The sequence below is a fragment of the Thunnus maccoyii genome, chromosome 13 (assembly GCF_910596095.1).
Source record: "Thunnus maccoyii chromosome 13, fThuMac1.1, whole genome shotgun sequence".
In the NCBI taxonomy this organism is placed as follows: domain Eukaryota; kingdom Metazoa; phylum Chordata; class Actinopteri; order Scombriformes; family Scombridae; genus Thunnus; species Thunnus maccoyii.
In genome coordinates, this window is record NC_056545.1 from 19154845 (window position 1) to 19174192 (window position 19348).

Below are 19348 nucleotides of genomic sequence, written 5' to 3' on the forward strand. Positions count from 1 at the left end.
TCAGTCTCTGCCAAGTGAGGAAAACTGATCACTGTCCTGCATTCATTCATGACGCACATCTCCCATTACATACTCATGGTTCCACCTATTCTCTCTCTTTTATAAACTCATAAACTCACAGTGACAATCTTTAAAAAAACACTGAATAAGAATAACCCAGGGATCAGATGATGTGTATGTGCAGGATTTGCATATCATTGGGAGCAACTGAGCTCCCAGATCAATTTTGAATTTGGCCGTTTGTGTAGCGAATAAGATCTTTTTGTCCTTAAGCTGGCACTGAAATAGACAAAGGACAAACTCTAAGAAGATATAAATCCCTTTTTAATCCTTCTTTTTAGATCATGTGCATCCACTGTAGGGCTGCCTGACTGCATGACACTTTAATTTTGTCCCACAACACCACAGTTTGAACAGGCTGGAAAAGTAAAATTTTGTACACTGCAAATCTAAAAAATGTTTGTGATATCAGTGTCAGTTATTGTCAGTGTTTTTTCCACTGAATTTGAGGATTTAAGTGCAGATTAAGGCCTGTGTGGAGGAATGTCCATGTTGAGATACTGGATGTCAGCCTATTAGTTAATGTGCAGGTGTGTGCATAAGTGCATGCATGTGTTTGCGTGTGGAAGGTTAACCTGTCCGTTGATGAACTTATCCTCCATAATAGATGAGCTCAGCAGCACCATGTTATTCTAACCCTGCTAGAGAAAGAAAGAGGGATAGAGGGATAGAGGGATAGAGAGAAAGGAAAAACAAATGAATAATTGAGGCAAAATCAGTTTAGTGACCCTGCGTCTCCTTCCTACTCTCAGTGTAATGAAGTCAGTGCCTGCAACTGGATTCTCCAAGACACTTCTGGATCGGAGAGAGGGAAAGACAGGACCTCAAGTCTTTCACAGTCAGTTTTTGTGGTCCAAACATTTTCCCTTTTGATCATCTCTACTACATTTTTCAGGGTAAAGAGATTGTTGGACTCAGGATCATCATGATACCATGGTGGCCCAACTGCTAGGGCTGGCCTTTCCATTTCTGCTTACCAGCCTGTTTGACTTATCATATGGTAAGGTTTTTCCAGTATCGTTAGATTTGTTTACACTGAGTTGCAGTTAAAAATGGGTCATCAATAGAACATGATTTGAATGGTTGATGAACACTTATGACAAATTAATATCACTGCTACGGCTGTATGGCTGCCCAAAAATTCTGTTATCTTTTATGGACTTGAATTAGTATCATCATATCATCATGTGATCACATTGTACAAATGTGAGCTTTTAAGAATAGCCCGATCAATACTGGATTTTTAAAGCTGATATTGATATTAATATATGAGAGTTTTAAAAAACTGATTAAAATATATTGGCCAATATTCTTTTTTTAACATATACACGTAACATAAACAATTTTGATCTGGAGTACCTACATTAGTTTTTTAAAGAATTGCAACCAAGATATTTACCAAGCGGGTCACTTAACAGTTGAAAAATAAATCTGCAACAGCTTTGGAAAAACGTAGTGGATACACCTTTTCTAGTCATATTTGGCAGAGTGCTGGGATATACTTCAGCCACTCAACACGTCTGCAAAAGATAAGCGGGGCTAGATGATAGATGGATTTTCTTACTAAAATATCTTGTTACTTATCGTTCAACATACATGCTGATTATCTGTGATGGGCTAGTATTGGCCAATATATTGGCATGGTTGGGCTTTACTTATAAGCAAATTTTAGGAAAATGTAGCTTAGTTCCAGACCTTTGAATTGCCGCCCACTTGTTGAGTTCAGAGATAAAAGTACATAGTATGTATACAGTATCTGTATATGTGAATGAAGTGGAACAAAATGGCAGTTCAGTCTGCAGTGGTGTAAGAAGTATTTTCTCATGTAAAAGTAACAACAACACAGCAAACTAGTAACTATACTACACTAGTAATTAACAGTACCTAACAATAACTAGTAACTAGTTGACCAATAAAAGTATTGGAGTAAAAATACTCCCCTCTGAAATGTAGTAAAGTGAAAGTATTTCACACAAATTTATTTTATATTGTGATATTTATTTCAACTATATCACCTAGTGCTAACTGTTAACCATACATAGTGAGTGAGAAAGGAACAGAGAAAGAGAATATGCAGGGAAGCAAAAGATGACAAATAGTTTTACTGTGACTGGAAAAATCATTTGAGTAATTTGATTACCTATTTTGAAATGCCCTATTAAACAATTACAGGGCGCCTGAAACTTACAGGGTAATCAATCTTGTAACTGAACACTGGAAGGGTAAACGACACCACCATCTCCTTTTCCTTCACATACGATGTTTGTGTGCATGTTTGTGTACCCTCTCCCTCCTCCAGCGGTGGAGATCAATCCCAACGGGGAGGTGGTGTACCAGGATACCAGTGTGTATGGTGTGGTGAACAAAGCTGTGATCCTGGAGTGCGGTTCCACCTCACCTGACATGTACATATGGAGCTTCACCAAGCCTGGTACTGAAGCTATAAAAGCGGTGGTGTATGATTTGGGGCCAGGACCGAGGATCCAGCAGCTCGCCCAGACGCTCGGACAGCTGACAGTCATCTCAAAAAGTGCTGCTGTGAGCATTGAGAAACTGCCTCTGGCTGCACAGGGCCTGTACACCTGCCAGGCCTTCTATGACATAGACAAGGAGCCCAAAGTCTACTACTACTACGTGCACCTCACTGTCCGGGGTAAGACCTCCTTCAAAGGGGTCATTTTTGATAAGAGTCCTTTAAATTAGTTTTTCAAAGTCACATTGGTTGACTTATCTGTCGATATATGCAATATGTGGTTATATCTGTGATAAGATCCAAATGATGGATAATATCGGCTCTACAGCACAACCTTTATGAGCATGTGTCTGACACATGCGACTAAATTAAAGGTTTTGAGTTGACCTAAGCTGCATAATGTCATTCTCGCCACTAGCTCAGAAAGCTTAAAGACAATAACTTCCCAGTCATTTTACTTTGGGGTGATTTGTGGCGATTGTTTATGCTGTTTAAGTTTGAACCTGGAGAAAACAGGGTCAAAAATATGCAGATGTATAAAAATAAAATATTTGTTTCATTGCAACTCAAATTCTCTTTAAGATGCATCAAGTTCCTTTAAATGCATCAGCTGTAGATGGCTGCATTTACTGGGCTGAGTTTGTATCACATATAACCAATGAACAAAGTAGAGACAGATCAGAGCTTGGCTGTGTTGCTGTTAAAGGATTTTCTTAGTTTGATATTTTGGGAAATGATTTACTTTCTTGCAAAGAATTAAATTAGTAAATTGTTATCACTCTTATGTCCGTCTGTTCAATATGAAGCTGGAACCAGTAGACAGTTAGCTTAGCTTAGCATAAAGACTGGAGCAGGGAGAAACAGCTAGCCTGGCTCAGTAAAAAGTTTTAAAAATCCACCAACCAGCATCTCTCAAGCTCACTAATTAACACGTTATATCTTTTTTTGTTTAGTCCATACAAAAACCAGAGTAAAAACATCAAGTTGTGGTTTTACGGGGGGTTATGTGAGGGAATATTTCTTGGCCGGGAGCAGTGACAAAAAGACTACCTGACAATTTGGGTTTAGTCTGCACAGGATGAAATTATGTTGATGCTAATTCCAGTTTGTCAACACAACAGCATCACTGTGCAATCACAAATTTGTAGCCTATTTGTTGGCCAATATGTATTTTTCAAAGTTTTCAGAGTAAAATTAAGTAAAAATGTGAAATAATGTTAAACAAATGCTTGAAAATGTTTCAGCCCTCTCTTAGCTCAGGGTCCTGGGTTAATTGTCTGTAATTTTGCAGGGTACAGGTGTAAAAGTAATATGACCTGTCTGGATAAGATACTCATCTGCATTAGAGACAATAAACAAACCTAAATGTTGTGTGACCTTGTCTTCAATAGTTCCGGTCACTAAGCCTTACCTCCTGGTGAGTGATGTATCACCAGTGGAGGGATCCACCATGTGGATGCGTTGCAATCTGGAAAATGGGACTGGACCGATCCAGTATGTGTGGCAACATGAAACCCGCAGTGGAAACATCTCAACCTTTGCACAGAGCAACACCAGCGTGGTCAACGTGACTGATGTCAACCGCAACCACACTGGCTGGTACCGCTGCGTGGTCAGCAACGCGGTCAACAGCGAGCAGTCCGACCGCATATGGCTGGATATCATCTGTGAGTAGAGGGGGTTTTGGGAGTTGTTTGGGTGTTCTAACATAATGAAATGATTTTTTATGGGACTACGAAGTATTTCCAAGGTAGGTGAACACCTTGGGAGACAGCTGGATCATCATCACGAGATCACGCGAGAATCCATCTACTCTTCAAGTTTTGCACTTGTGTCCGAATCAAGGCTAGTCCAGACCAATCAGTGTCCTATGAGGATTCTTGCGTGATCTTGTGATCTCATAAATCCAGCTGCCTCGCAAAGTAAGACAGTGATAGACAAATGGTTCATCCGATCACCTCCAAGTATGTTTTGAAAGTGTCTGCCCTTTTCCAAACAGTTTCCAAGGACGACTTCTCAGATGGTTCTGTGTAATAAACCATCTGGCACGTCAGGTTAGAAAAACACATAAAATAAATACAAAAAATGTGCAAGGTGAAACTTTTCATTAATGCAGACTGAAAGCACATTGATAACAGATGAATAAGAGCTTCTTATGTCCCGCATTCATAGAAACATTTAGCCAACTTCAAAAAGAAAAGCCCTGAAATGCCTCTTTAAAACATGGCAACAATTTAAGGTTACAGCCCTCAAAAAGCACTTACAGGGGATGAACAATTGACTTTTTATGCTTTGATGTCTTTTCCATCTGCTGTGAATCTTTTCTTTTCTTTGGCATTTGATGTGTGAGTAATCAATAATTTGCGAGCACATGCATCTTCAGCATTTGTCATACTCAGAGAAAATGTCACCATGTAACTTGCTTTGAATGACAACTTTGACAAATCATTACTGTTTCATGTTTTAGTCATAGGTCAGCTTTTGTGGACAACTCTATACTTCCAATTTCCACTAATTAAAATTCCTTCTTGTCTTCTCTCTTGGCATTTGAAAAACATGTATTGTTTCTGCTTTGGCTTGTATTTCCAAAACCTGCTTCTTGTACTGTGTATGTCAAGAATTGAACTCCCACTGTCTAAATCTGAGACACAGAGGACACTGAGGTCATGTCCTCTGTACAACCTGTGGGGAGTTTATGTTATACAATTAAAAACTTACACATGATGGATATTTTAAAGGCTGATTTCTGTATTTTTATACTCAATATATTTCAATTTGACTTCTTTTTCAGCACTACAGTTATGATATAATAAGTTAACATGACAGTCGGAAAATTCTGAATAAATCTGTTAGGAAACACAACAAATGCAGATTCTTCTTCCCATGTAGGTATTTTTCTTGTATAGTTTGAGTTCACTTGTCTCCTTAGATGAGAGAGGAAATCGATCCAAAGTTATTCTGAGTTATAACTTTCTTCCTATGATTAAACAGTTAACCTCTTGGGAATAGTGTCTTCCAGGATGGCAATGCCCCAAACGACAGGGTACAAGGGGTCAATTAATAGCTTGATTACTATTAAAATAATGTGAATCAAGTACTATGAGATCATCAGACTCAACCCAACGCCTTTTGGAGATGTTGAACAGACAGCTCTCTCCACCAGCACCATCAACAACACCAAATGAGGAAACATCTTTTGGAAAAGTGATGTTCATTCCCCCAGTAGAGTTTCAGAACCTTGTTAAATCTAGGGCAAGGAGCATGTTATACTGCCAAGGTGGGAACTGGACAAAAAAGGTTCTGTAAATGTGGAGTTGGGGGGGAACCTTTGTACTTTCCTCACATACTCACCTCATAGCTCTTAAATCTTAAGTGCACCAAAGGGAAATTACAAAGCACACAGCAATGTCAGGTCAGAAAAAGGGAATCTCTTGCATGGAATACGATTGCTCAAACACTGGCCCATGAAAGAGCACATCTGGAGTAGGGCTGCAACTAATGATTGTTTTCATTATTGATTAATCTACCAATTATTTTCTCAATTAATCGATGAATCATTTAGTCTATAAAATGTCCGAAAATTGTGGACAATGCACAATTCCCAAAGTCCAAGGTGACATCTTCAAGTATCTTGTTTTGTCCGGCCAACAGTCCAAACCCCAAATATATTCAGTTTACTATCGTATAATACAAGAAAAGCAGAAAATCAACTCATTTAAGAGGCAGGAACCCATGAATTTTTGCCATTTCTGCTTGCAAAAAATACCTTAAACGATTAATCGATTATCAAAATTGTTCTCAATTAATTTTCTGCCAATCGACTGATCCATTAATCAGCTCATTGTTGCAGCTCTAATCTAATCAAAGGAGCGCAATTAGCTATCAGGACAGAAGGAAAAAAGAGAGAGATAAATAAGTAGAGAAACAGAAAGATAGAGCGGGAAAAGACTATACAGAACACACGGTGTCTCTTGACAGAGCAATAAAGTTGTTCTGGCAGCTTGTGGTGGAACAAGAGCTTACTATGTTGCTTTCATCTGAAGGTTTACTGTTTTTGATTTTTTCATCGTCAGCCTGTTTATATGGTCCAGCTTTATCAGATGAACTTGATGTTGCTCAGCTGTGCACAGTATGTAACAGTTCCATCATAATTTGTTGAGTGTCCGTGTCCTTTCTCCCCAGTTGGCCCGGACATTCCTCAGATAGACGTGACTCCGTACACTCTGACAGAGCGAGGCTACTCGGCCCTGGAGAGAGAGACTGTTTCTTTACTGTGTCAAGCCCAGTCCAACCCTCCCAGTCAGTACGTCTGGTTCTACAACAACTCGCAGGTCTACACTGGGCCACAGCTCACCATCACCAAGATCCTCCGCATGCACACCGGCGACTACGCCTGCTTGGCACAGAACACCTACCTCAATACACGCTCCAAAAAAACCATCAGCCTGACTGTCTACTGTGAGTGTGCTCTCTGACCTTTGACCTTGGATGATGCCATCCATCAGCCTTCCCAATCTTTTGTTGACCTCACACACTCCTCACCTGTGGTCTGCTGTCTTGGTACTGCAAATGGCAAGGAGTGTAAAAAACAAAAAATGTGAATAAAACATTCAGCTTTGACATTTACAGTACAAGACAAAGAAAAGACAAATAGAGGATCTTAATCACCTTTCATTCCGTCTTTATTAACACTGAATCACTTAAAAATAACTCCTCGGTCATTTTACTTTCAGTTGAACTTCTCCTGTTTTCAGCAGTTTAAAGCTCCTTCATCTCATCTGTTTTCCTGTGTTAAACATTCTCACTCCATTCATTACATCATCTCTTAAATTTCCAGCACTTTATACTCACTAAGACTTCCAAAACAAACCAAAAGCTTGCAAATGCACTCATAGGCTTATACACACACACACACACACACACACACACACACACACACACACACACACACACACAGCAGAGTGTGGAAGCGCTCCAGACCAATTCTACTGTTCGGACCATCCGGGAAGTTGATGGGACTCTTTGGCAGGTACCTCGCTGTGATGTCACAGCCATGGCAAGTGTTGGTTGGCTAGAAGGCCAGTGCTTGTCATTCTGCTCTCCTGTTTGGTTTTACTGAGTTTGAGCATTTTCTGCCAGGTCATGTGTCTAAAAGCATACATCACCCAAAAAAGGATAGAGAGCGTCCACATTAGAAAAGACTTTGGCTTTGAAGCTCTGATTTGACAATCATCTGTTACTCAGCTCTAGCATAAGAAAAGGGTACAAATAAAAAGATGAAGATAGAGATGAAAAGCATATTTCTTTTTCTATAATGTGATAATGATTCATACCCAATATCCTAAATACTGTAGCCACACAGGCATGTTCTCTGGTCCTGATGACCTCCCATAACCCCATTTTGCACATCACTGCCTCGTTACGCTGTATCTTATCCCCACAGATCCACCTGATGGCTCCCCTTCCTGCTCTGTGGAGCCGGCTCTGAATCACACCTCCCTGAGACTGCACTGCTCCTGGTCTGGTGGATTCCCCTCTGCCTCCCTCCACTGGACCAGAGATCTGAAACGTGTGAGACAAAATGACACCAACACGGGGCAGCAAGCAAATCCCCTGACCAACACTGCCATCTTGCTGCCGTCTGAAGGCCTGACTTCCAACAATAGCTTGTTTACGTGCATGGGCTCCCACCCTGCGCTCAAACAGTCGACAGAGTGCAGCACACACACGTGTGAGTGTGGAAATTAAAACAAAGCACAGTTAAAAAAAATCCAGACAAGAGAAACAGAAGGTTTTATATGCTGTTATCCAAACCTCTCACATCTCACTTCAATCTCTTCTCCACCAGATGTTCCCCCTGCAGAGCCGGTGTGTTCTGCCTATGTGACTAATAACAAGCAGTACCTGATGCTGTCCTGCTCCTGGGATGGAGGGGCCCCGAAAGCCTTGGTGTGGTGGGAGGGCCCAGGTGGCCAGGGCAAGGGCGGGGAAGAGAACTCCAACATCCTGATCCTTCGCTACGGCACCGCCCACAGTGAGAAACCCTACACCTGCCATGCTAAACATCCACTTCTGGTCCAAACCAAGACCTGCAGGCTCACACTGGGTTAGTGCTCATCACCAAACAAACTTTACAAGAAGTAGCAGATATAATTTGGTCATTACATATACATTCACTTGTCCCCTGTAGAGGCCCCTGTGTTGCTGACTCAGCGCAGAGTTGTGTCTGTATATGAAGGGAGTGACGTCCAGCTCACCTGCAACCTGAGAGCCAACTATCTTCCTGTCAGTGAAATAACCTGGTTTAACAATCAGGGTATAGGCGTGGAAGATACATCCAAGTACACGCTGCTGCGAACATCTGCATGGGCCAATCTGACTGTGCGAGACACAGAGGAGACTCAAGACAGCGGCGAGTACAGGTGCTCCACTTCTAACGCAGTGGGAGGAACTGAAATCAATGTCACATTAGTGGTCAAGAGTAAGAAATTGTTTTATTTTTCCCTTCATATCTATTGTCTTCCCAACAGGATTGTTCGGCTCATGCACAAGCGTATCTTTCTGTTCGTCTGTCTCTTTCTCAGGGCACCCCATGCCACCCAACACAACCCTGGTCAAAGTGACATACAACAGCCGAAAGCGTAACGAGGTGGAGCTTGAGTGGCAGATAGAAAACCAAGCGGAGAAAGGAGGCAGCTGGACGGGTTTTATCCTGGAGCACATGTGGGTGTCAGAGCGGCCAGGGAGGAGAGGCAGCAGCAATGATTCAAAGAAGGAGACGGAGGAAAGAATTGGCCCCCCAGTCTGGTACCGAAACATCATCCAGGACCCGGAGGTCAGAAGTCATACAGTAGGGAGCCTGACACCGACTGTTACCTACCAGTTCCGCATCACATCTCTCAACCACCGCACTGTCGGACACCCTTCAGCAGCAAAGAGTCCAGGTACAGTAGGTAAACAGCAACATGTGGTTATATATGCAGCTGTTGTCAGAGAGCTGAGGACAGAGAGGGGCTTGAGTGAGGGACATCTAATCAAACAGAATGATAAAAAAAAAATGGGAAAAGGCAGGAGAAACAAATAATAATGTAAAATTTCAAAAGGCGACAGGTGAGTTAGGTGACATTGTTGATACCGGTGCTTTTCTGTGATTGCTGATACGATGATTAATACTCTGGTGACAGTCTAACATTTTTGTTTTTCTTTTTTTTGTTATCCACTTAGGTGAAAGACTCACACACAAACAAAAAAATGCATACAAACATTTACACACACCTCACTGCTTCACACTTTCCTTTCTTTACCTTCTTCCCTGTGCCTTACCTTTCTCTAACTGGCCCTGTGTGCTTCTTGTAAATTATTGTGTCAACTGTACCATGTGTAGTAGGATTTGACTGCCCTAAAGCCAGGTGATTGTTCAGGGTGCAGAAAGACTTGTAAGTCAAGGGTCAGGATAGGCCAGTGGTTCTCAACCCATCTACTGTCAAAGTAGCGCACAGAAGCTCAAATAAATAGAGTTTACTTTAAAGTGCGCTAATGTAACTGTGGCCAAAAGTGAACGGTAAATGCTAAAATGTAGTTAAATAGTAGCATAAGTCCAGTCATAAGTCAGCCAGCTGGCTCAGTAATGGTTACAAAGCAATACTATAGTTTGCCAGCATTAGCAAAAAACCACTGACTGTACTGAATTGAGCAAAGGTGCGTTTTATTGTTCATGAATTCAACTTTTTATTTGTAAGAGGAAGAATGTATTTTTTTCTTCTTTTAAAAGTTACATACATCGCTCTAACATTATGATTTTTGACGACCAAATGAACAAGCACTCGAAAAGATTGTGTTCTGGCTTTCACAGTGAGCGTCTCCAAACAATTATGAGTTCTACAGATTTCATTGATCAACTTTGGTTGAGAACCACTGCAAGACGACCCCTCCCAGAGTAAAAACTAATCAATGGACGCTAACTAAGTGTTTTGTTAAAAGTGTACTATTTTGCAATGTGTAACTATGATGTGTTGCAGCTGAACCACGCTTCAATGCCTATCCCGCTGTGATCGGAGCAGCTATAGGGGGGATGCTCTTTGCAGCCATTGTCACGGCGCTGTTGCTCGTGTACATAATCCGCAACCGCAACAACAATCCTCGTGAGTCCTGCACACAAACACCAACATCCTACTGATTTATATAACTGATCCATTGTCAGATTATATAACATTAATGTTCTCTGCTGCTTCCCACAGGGCTACATGACATGCTGTTTGGCTTGTGAGTATATCTGTGTATAATGATATTTAATTACAGCCAATTATATGTATAGATAAGCCAATAAAATGTTTCTTCTCTTGGTGCATCCAGGCAGCACAGCCAGTCAAGGGAAAACATCAACTTCCCAGAGGACGAGGTAGTTGGCGGGTCAGATGGAGGAATAGAGGAGATTGGTGGATTATCTAGTCCAGGCAAGATGAACCCACATCCACAAAAGTTCATGCAAACCTTAAAATTGATGTTTTCAATATTTAGGACATTTCAGTGTCTTTAAATTTGGTCTTTTTTGTGAAACTGATGGAAACTGAAATGTTTTTCTGAGGGGAAATTTTACAACTGACCTTTTTGCAAGATGTGAAACCCTGTGTTACACAAATATCTAGTGATGAATGTATGTTTACAATGAAAGCACACCAATGCAGGTGTTTGCATTTCTGTTTGATTAGACCTCTGCTCAGGTTGAAGTTGGGCGGAGCTATGCTGAAATCCTATGAGGTCACCAAACTTAACTACCAATCGGGATGGTAGCAGCGTAAAACCTAGCCAACCTAAAAATCATATCACTCATGTATCTGATTCTGAACCTTGACGCTGGTCTTTTCCAGGTCCAACTATGGCTTTACCCCGGGCATCTTCACCCTTAACCACGTCACCCCCAAGTGCCCCTCCCACCATCAGCCAAGCCCCTCCCCCTGGAGATGATGACGAGCCTGTCAGCGTCACCATCACTGTCAAGGCCACAGGCTCCTAGTCACATATATCACAGACTCCTTCATTCAGCAAAAAGTTTTTGTAGACTGTTTCAAAGTTCATCATCAATTAGTGCAACCTTCAACATAGATCTTAATAACAGTAACAGTTCAAAGCTCTCCTCATAGATCTTTACCTACATAATTTAAGGGATTACTGGTCATTGATTTCTACATTAAATGATGTGTGCTGTCCAGCCAACATGAGTTTTTTCCTTTTTTAATAGAACATCTTCTCGTTCTACAGAGCTTTAACAGCTTCTAGTATTTCCTTGTCTTTTTTTGCATAGAGGTGAAATTACACATGGCACACTGGCAAAAATTAATCTCACCTCATATCTAACCCTAAAATTAGCGTTTTCTGAGGTCACCATTATATACCTAATTTACAGCACAACATTTCACATACAATGTTGGTCTTTTAATAGTTTATTCAAGACTTTGGACTGTATCATGTCAAGCATAATCAGAACAAATCAGTCTTCTCAAAAGGCAGAATATGGACACACACACTGATTGGACCTTTGACCATGTTGATATTCTCACTAAAAAATAAACATAATGATGTGATTGAGATGTGAAATCAGCACTGGCTTTTAAAAAAGTCAGCCTTCTTGACATCTAACACTTAACTGGTTCTCACAAGGACACGAGTACAAGAAAACAAGAGCCAAAAGCAGAACACATTTAAAACAACACAACAGCTAAATATATATATACAGTTTGTTTGTTTTTTTTACTCCAGATTCCAGATCAGTTCATGATCATTTGTAGACACCGGAAGCTGAGAGGGTGATGCAGCTCATGTGATGGGGAGTAAAATCTTCTGGGTGCTGATGATGTCACCCAGCTTTTGCTTTATCCTCACAAAGAGACGCTTAAACTCCAGACCGTCACCCTGGAAATGCAGAGACACAAGTCAGCATCTCCCTCAAGACAACATGCTCTCACACAATGAGCTAAATGTGCTCTACTCATTAGATGGTCGGCAAAGGGATGATTCACACAGGTTAACGCCAGCTTTATGTGCTTTCAAATGACAGACTTTTCCATTGGTGCCATAAATCAATCTCCTTCTGTGCTGTAGAGCACTTCACAGATACACAAGAGGAAGCTGCCAATCGTTGTGCCAATTGCCTCAGTAGTTAGTAGTAACGGTTTATTCATGATAAAAACACAAGATATACAATTTTCAACTGGAAAAACCCACCTTAGACAGTCTGAAGTCCAGCAGCACTCTCTGATCCATCTCTAACAAATGGACTTTGAAGATGAGTTTGTTGTTGCGTTTGTCCAGTGTGCTCACTGTCACCTGTCACCGTAAAGGGTATAGTTCAACAACATGCATGAAATTCCCTACTTCTAATTTATATTTGACTGCCAATACATATTCTTTCGGTGTTCTTATCAATTTTAAAATCAAGATCTTCCTCCCATTTTCTATATGAGTAAACTTCATGACCAATAAGACTCAGATTTGTATCGATATGAGATATCAGCCCATTTAGCTCAGACTTATCAAATGACAAATCATCCAATGGTAACAGAAACATATTCTGAATTAATGTTGTCTGATTTGACAGAACTTGAAAAAAAAAAAAGTGTCAGTAACAAACCATCTTTAAAGGCAAATGATTCAAAAATTGTTCTTCATAGAGGTCCCCAAATACTGAAATGCTTATACCAGAATAGTCTTGAATACTTGAGTACAGACGTACCTGTTTGGTGCAGGTGAGTTTGAAGCCAAGTCCAAGGTTGTTGCAGACGTCTTTCAGGGCAGAGAGGGAGGATTCAGCGTTTACGGTGGTGAAGAAACGCGTCATTCTTCGCACTAATCTCTGAAACGGCGTCTACACAGTAAGAAGAGGTTAAGATGTAAAAAAAATTACAGGATCATTGGCATTGGTGTAGCAAGTAAAACTGGATTTAAGAAAAAAACATTTGGATTAAAAGACAATTGGAAATAATTAAAAAAAAAAAAAAAAAAACAGTTGACAAAGGACAAAAAGAAAAAAAACATTCATGGCTACTCTTTTGTAAAAAATGAAACCTGAGAATGTGTTGCAGAAAATTGACACATATTGTTAGATTTATTATTACAACAAATAAACAGCATGTGAGTATGTGAATTACCTGACTGGCTCCCGGTGTGCCCACTAGCTGACTACCCAGCAACATGTGCTCAGGCTTGGTCGGCTGGGAGAAGCTGACTTGACCGTCAGTTTGACCGATTAACAACATGGCCTCCCAGCCGCCTGCTGCAAGATCAGGCTGGGAGCTGGAGAACTGCATCCTATCATCACTACAGAAAGAGGAAGGTGTGTTACATAAGCACAAATACACCGGTGACTTAAAAACAAACACAAAGTTATCACCTGCTGGCTCGGGAAATGAGTTCTACATCAGATCGGAGCTGTTTGTTCCCCGTTGAGCCCAGAGAAGCTGGTGGTTGCTTTACACCTGCAGAAACACACAGACATCAGTCCAGTAAACATTAAACTCATATGTTGAATTGATTAAACTGATTTGGGGACTTGCCTTGAGTGAACCAGCGGTCTTTCTGTATTCCTGCAATGTCGATGCGTGTGTCCGGACTGGCCAGCAGTAACTTGGACAACAAACCTGGAGACAGAAGTGGTGAGAGATGTTAATTAAAGTTTTAAGACAGGGGATGAAAATGCAGTTTTTAAACTTTGGGACTTACTAAGAGGCATTGGTTGTATTTTCTTCCAAGGAGGTAGGTACGTTTTCTTCTGGAGCCAATCTGAATACTCTTGACAGCTCTCAGAGGGCTGGTCCCACGGCAACTCTGAAAAAGAAGCAACGCAAAATGTTTCTACACATACAGACTTTATCAAAGCGTCTGATGCATGACAACGCTGTTGCAATGCCTGAAGGCACAAAAACAAGAAACAGCCCAAGACAGAATACATTTTAATTTACTAACAATACAACTGGCATAGTTATGAGGAGCTGATTTGGAACCAGCCTGGTTATTCATCATATGTTATGTATGTCAATAATATATTATGAAAACAAAAGACCAGAAGAAGAATCATTTTGTTTCTACTCACCACTGTTTGGTATGTTTTGAGACAAAGAAAAGCAGCATATTCTCACAAATGAAAAGCTGGAACTGGTGAATGTTTGGCATTTTTTCTTAAAATACCAAATGATTTATAAATGATCAAAATAATTGCCAATTATTTTTCTTTCGATACTGTAATCATTTAATCGACACATCGTTTCTGCTCTAGAATGTACAATAGTTTGCCCTGAAATACAATCATTGTCTCTGTACGATTATTTGGTTTTAGGCGCGCTGGACAATGTCAACGTTACCTCCTTTACAAGACAATAGTTGGTGAAAAAAGTGGTGCATTTATGAACAAGATTTCGAATGGTTACAGTCCACAGTGCTCATAAAATAAGCAGTATATATTTTACAACACACTCACAAAGTTTCAAAAATTGATTGAATCTGTCTGACAGTCTCTGCAAAAATTGAGCATAAAAACCATCACAATACCAAGTATATATTATATTGTATTGTGTCCGCACCCTGTTAACAGACTCTGTGATCCTACCTCCAGCCAACATGGCAGCGAGGACAATCCCACAAGCCCAGATGTCTGCAGGCTGAGCTTTGTACTCTGTTTGGCTGAGAAGCTCCGGAGCCACGTAGGGAAGAGTCCCACAGAGTCGATTCAGAAGACGCTCTCGTCCTTTGAAACGAAACATAGTCGCCAGGCCAAAATCTGTCAGCTTCAGGTTATCTAAAAAGGTAAAAAAATAAAAAATAAAAAAATAAAAGAAACGACAGCAGACGATGGTTATAATAAATGCAAACCAACATTCAACAATCAACAACACTTAAATACCCCCACATATTTCTTCACCTTTGTCATCCAACAAAATATTCTCTGGCTTTATGTCTCTGTGGGTGATGCCAACACCGTGGAGATACTCCTGCAAAAGGTGCAAATGACAATTTAATAAGAGCAGAATCAGGCGCGAAACGTCACATCCACACACACACACGCTTCACTCACCACAGCCCCGATGAGCTGCTGGAAAAATCTGTGAGCGTCTTTCTCCGCCATCCCCACATCAGGCTCTAAAAGGAGAGATTACTTTTTTAAAAACAACCTAAAATATCAGCAATCAACAGGTCATGTCATCCACTGCAAATGTTATTTTTCCACATAGGTTATGTAAATCAATTTTTATTTAAAGAGCAAAACACAGAGAAAACACAAAAATCAGAGGCTGTTTCCATCCAACAGTCAAGTGAATTTTAAATAAAATGTATGCAAAAAAACTAAATACAAATTAGTCATTATTTAATTATCATCCAAACAAAAATCCCCTCAAGTAAACATAGACTTTTTTGAAAGGCTGTTTATTTTCATTTCATCATTTCCATCCACCTTTTCTAATCCCCTCTTTTATATGCTATCATTGTACAGCTGTCCATGCTGCAAAGCCATTTTTTGAAAAGTTTGCTATCACTGGTGAGTTTAAGTTTTATTTAACACTTGACAACTGACACGTTTAAAGAGAAGATTGAAAGATGAAGTCATACATTTGTGCCTTCAGTCATTGCCCGTCACAGCCTACTAGAGAGAAGTCTTATGTTTACCACCCGCTGTTGTGCATCTCACCTATTCGGTCGAACAGCTCTCCTCCGGTGCAGTACTCCAGGAAGAGGTACACAGTTGGTCCTTCTTTCCGATGGCCAAAAAAACGTACGATGTTGTGGTGGTTGAGCATCTACCAAAAAGAAGTAAACAGTGCACACATCAAGATACAAGTGTGTTCTCAGCCATGTGTTGGTGTAAATGAAACATGTATAAATTAAACTCTGAAAAGCAATTAAAAAGTCATAAATGATGGTGATGGACAGCCAGGCAACTTCAGGTTATACTAACTGTACTGAAGGTGACTGACCTACCTTATGGATGCAGACCTCCTTCTTGACATTTTCAGCGCACTCTTTAGCCTGAGAGGTATCAATCACCTTCACTGCTACCGCCTCCTCAGTCTGTCTGTTCACCAGCAGCCTCACTCTGACAACATGAAGAGACGGATTAGAGCACGGAAGAAGACGAAATACAGAGGTGAACAAAAGTGAGAGGACTAATAAAGGCTGTGATGAAGATGGGCTGGAAGTAGAGCGGCAATGATCAGTGGATTTATTGGCAACGATTTTGATCGAATAATCGGTTCAAGGTATTTTTGACCAAAAATGGGAAAAAAGTTTCACTGGTTCCAGCTTTCAAAATGTGAATATTTTCTGGTTTTCATAGGCCTCTATGATAATAAACTGATCACCTTTGGGTTTGGGACTATGGTCGGACAAAACAAGAACTTCTGAAGATTCATAATGGGCTCTGGGAACTTGGGATGGACATTTTTTACAATAAACTGACATTTTCTGAGACACACAAATAGTGCAGGCGTACATGTTTGTCTTAAGTGATCTGAGGGTGATGTGATGAGGTGCAGATGAAATATAAGGTGAGAGATGGAATCTTTTAGTAAAACATTGTTTGTTTAGGTTGAATTGCACTGATGATGTGATTTATTTACATTTACAGGGCTTTGTAAAATACCAATCAAAGGAGCATTTACAAATGTAATAATGATTAATCATTTTTTAATGAATTCCATCATTCTTTTAACTTACATAGGAGTCAACATTTTATTTTGCTGTTAATATTTTTTTATTTTATCCTCGATTTGTGACACACCTTGCAAAGTCGATTTAAATATGCGCACTACAAACTAATCATTGATTACATTTCTGAGATATCACTGCTGATGATGGTTTACAGGTCCAAGTGATGAATTAATGATATGGATGCTATAAAGAGCCGCACAGCCACGTCTAATGACAGCTGTTATGGTTGCTGGAGAACCTCGCTGATGGAGTACAATCCGGAGCAGGCAGAATATTGATATAAAAACGTCTGGTTAAAGGCATGTCTTCATCCATTTATGGCTAATTTAGAGTTTTATAAAACAGAACCACTTGTATGCACAGCTTTATAAATCTGACAAAAAGATACGTATGAATATTTCTGCCGTTGTGCGTACAGACAGTTTTATGCATCTGGCCCCTGGATGTTTAAAGTACATCACTTGTGTTTAGGACTGCAACTAACCTTTATTTTTATTATCAATTCATCTCCAGATTATCTTCTCAATTAATCAATGAATACCCGTTGGAATTTCCCAGAGTTCAAGGTAACATATTTAAATGTCCTGTTTTGTAAAACCAAAAGTTCAAAACCCTAATATTCAGTTTACTGTCATTCATGACAGAGAAAAGCATGAAATCTTCAGATTTGAGATGATGAAACCAGAGAATTTCTGACATTTTTGCTTAAAGTGACTAAAATCATTATCACGTTTCCAAAATAGTAGCTGATTTATAATATGTTGATCGACTAATCATTGCAACTCCAATTGTGTTACAAAACTGTAGATGAAAAGAGGCTCTTGAGTTTCACCTTCTGTTTTAATGTGCATATTTATCTTTCTCACATCGCAGATTAGCACGTAGCTCTTTTGTTTTTAATGTATCCAAACTGAAAGCTTACTTTGCTTGTTTTTCCAACTTTAATCCTGTTCTGAGCAGAAATGTGCTCTTCTAGTCTTTTGTGACTTTGCTCACCAGATAAATATTTCTGGCATATCAACTCAGCTTCCTGTAGCATAGCAGTTTATCAAGAGGATACCTGGTTACAACTGTGTGTGTTAAAGTGGCTGGAGATTCACTGCTGTCTAAAGGACAAAGTGATGGCTGTGAATGATGGTGATAATAATGAAGAAGCATTCATACTCTCCATAAGCTCCTTCTCCCAGAGTCTGAACAAGGTCCCAGTCCTGCACAAAAGGCACCGCCATGCTAAAGACAGAAAACACAGTCTGTCACAGAAAAACACACATTTCAAGGCTAATATTTACTCGTACCTATTATTTAATGACTTCTCTCAATACTGTCACCTCTAAACAGTGTCTGTCCATCTAAGATAAACTACTTTACCTGTCAAGAGCGCTGTTAAATGTCATTAACTTACTTATCGTACTACGATAAACAAAAACAGAAGAACCCGGTGAAAAGCAGACTGTTGTTGATTTGTAGTTAGTTGGTTATCTTACCTGCACAGCCTCCCTCAGCCCGCAAAAAACAGTTAAACTTTTACATGTGTTTGATACAGCGACTGCAGTGAATTTGGCACAAATTTGGCGCGTTAACTTCCGTCATGTTCGTCATTTCCGCTTCTTCTTCACGTCCTCTGTGCGTCCTACGTCATCGCGTCCTGTTGCCAAACATGTTGAAAATCACATTTTCTAGACTTTTTATTTTTCTCCATGAATGACTAATGTTATATTATGACATATCTGATTTTTGCATCTGTCGTTTTTGTTTTTGTTTGTTGTTGTTTCGTTTTTTCATCTTCTTACTGCTATTCGGCTGTTAAGTTTTACAAATCTATTGTCTGTTGATATTTGTATCTGTCTATCTATCTGGATATTTGTATCTGACTCATCATTTATCTGAATTTTGCTTCTGTAACTCTTGATACATGCATTCACGTTGAAGCTTTATGTTTGTACAACTGTTCTGAACCTATGTTGCAGTAAATTTAAAAAAAAAAAAACATTATTCACTACAGTTTTACAAAAAAACCTCCACATACAAAAATCCTCATAAAATATATTTAAAGATAAATAATAAAGCTTCCCTTTGTTGCTATTTATTGTAACTTGTCAAATTATAAGGATGCTTAAGTCA

At 39.9% G+C, this 19348-nt stretch overlaps 2 protein-coding genes across 3 annotated transcripts; one reads left to right on the plus strand and one right to left on the minus strand.

The window, feature by feature from the left end:
• The first annotated feature begins 993 nt into the window (after positions 1-993).
• Positions 994-12237, plus strand: LOC121910545 (V-set and immunoglobulin domain-containing protein 10-like 2). The gene is made up of 12 exons (XM_042431786.1): positions 994-1060; positions 2360-2713; positions 3925-4200; positions 6716-6991; positions 7977-8264; positions 8382-8639; positions 8724-9014; positions 9118-9477; positions 10552-10674; positions 10771-10795; positions 10886-10986; positions 11401-12237. The coding sequence occupies exons 1-12, from the start codon at positions 994-996 to the stop codon at positions 11544-11546; spliced, it is 2565 nt and encodes an 854-aa protein (XP_042287720.1). The 3' UTR covers positions 11547-12237.
• chek1 (checkpoint kinase 1) lies at positions 11958-18824 on the minus strand. 2 transcript variants are annotated; one of them, XM_042430639.1, is made up of 14 exons: positions 18712-18824; positions 18392-18457; positions 16499-16613; positions 16209-16317; positions 15597-15661; positions 15444-15513; positions 15132-15320; positions 14249-14353; positions 14083-14166; positions 13920-14004; positions 13678-13846; positions 13263-13394; positions 12755-12856; positions 11958-12442 (listed from the first exon to the last, which is right to left on the minus strand). In XM_042430639.1, the coding sequence occupies exons 2-14, from the start codon at positions 18454-18456 to the stop codon at positions 12347-12349; spliced, it is 1386 nt and encodes a 461-aa protein (XP_042286573.1). In that variant the 5' UTR covers position 18457; positions 18712-18824; the 3' UTR covers positions 11958-12346. The 2 variants fall into 2 exon arrangements, with proteins under 2 accessions (XP_042286573.1, XP_042286574.1); XM_042430640.1 differs by lacking the exon at positions 18712-18824 and adding an exon at positions 18630-18707.
• Between the last annotated feature and the right edge of the window lie 524 nt (positions 18825-19348).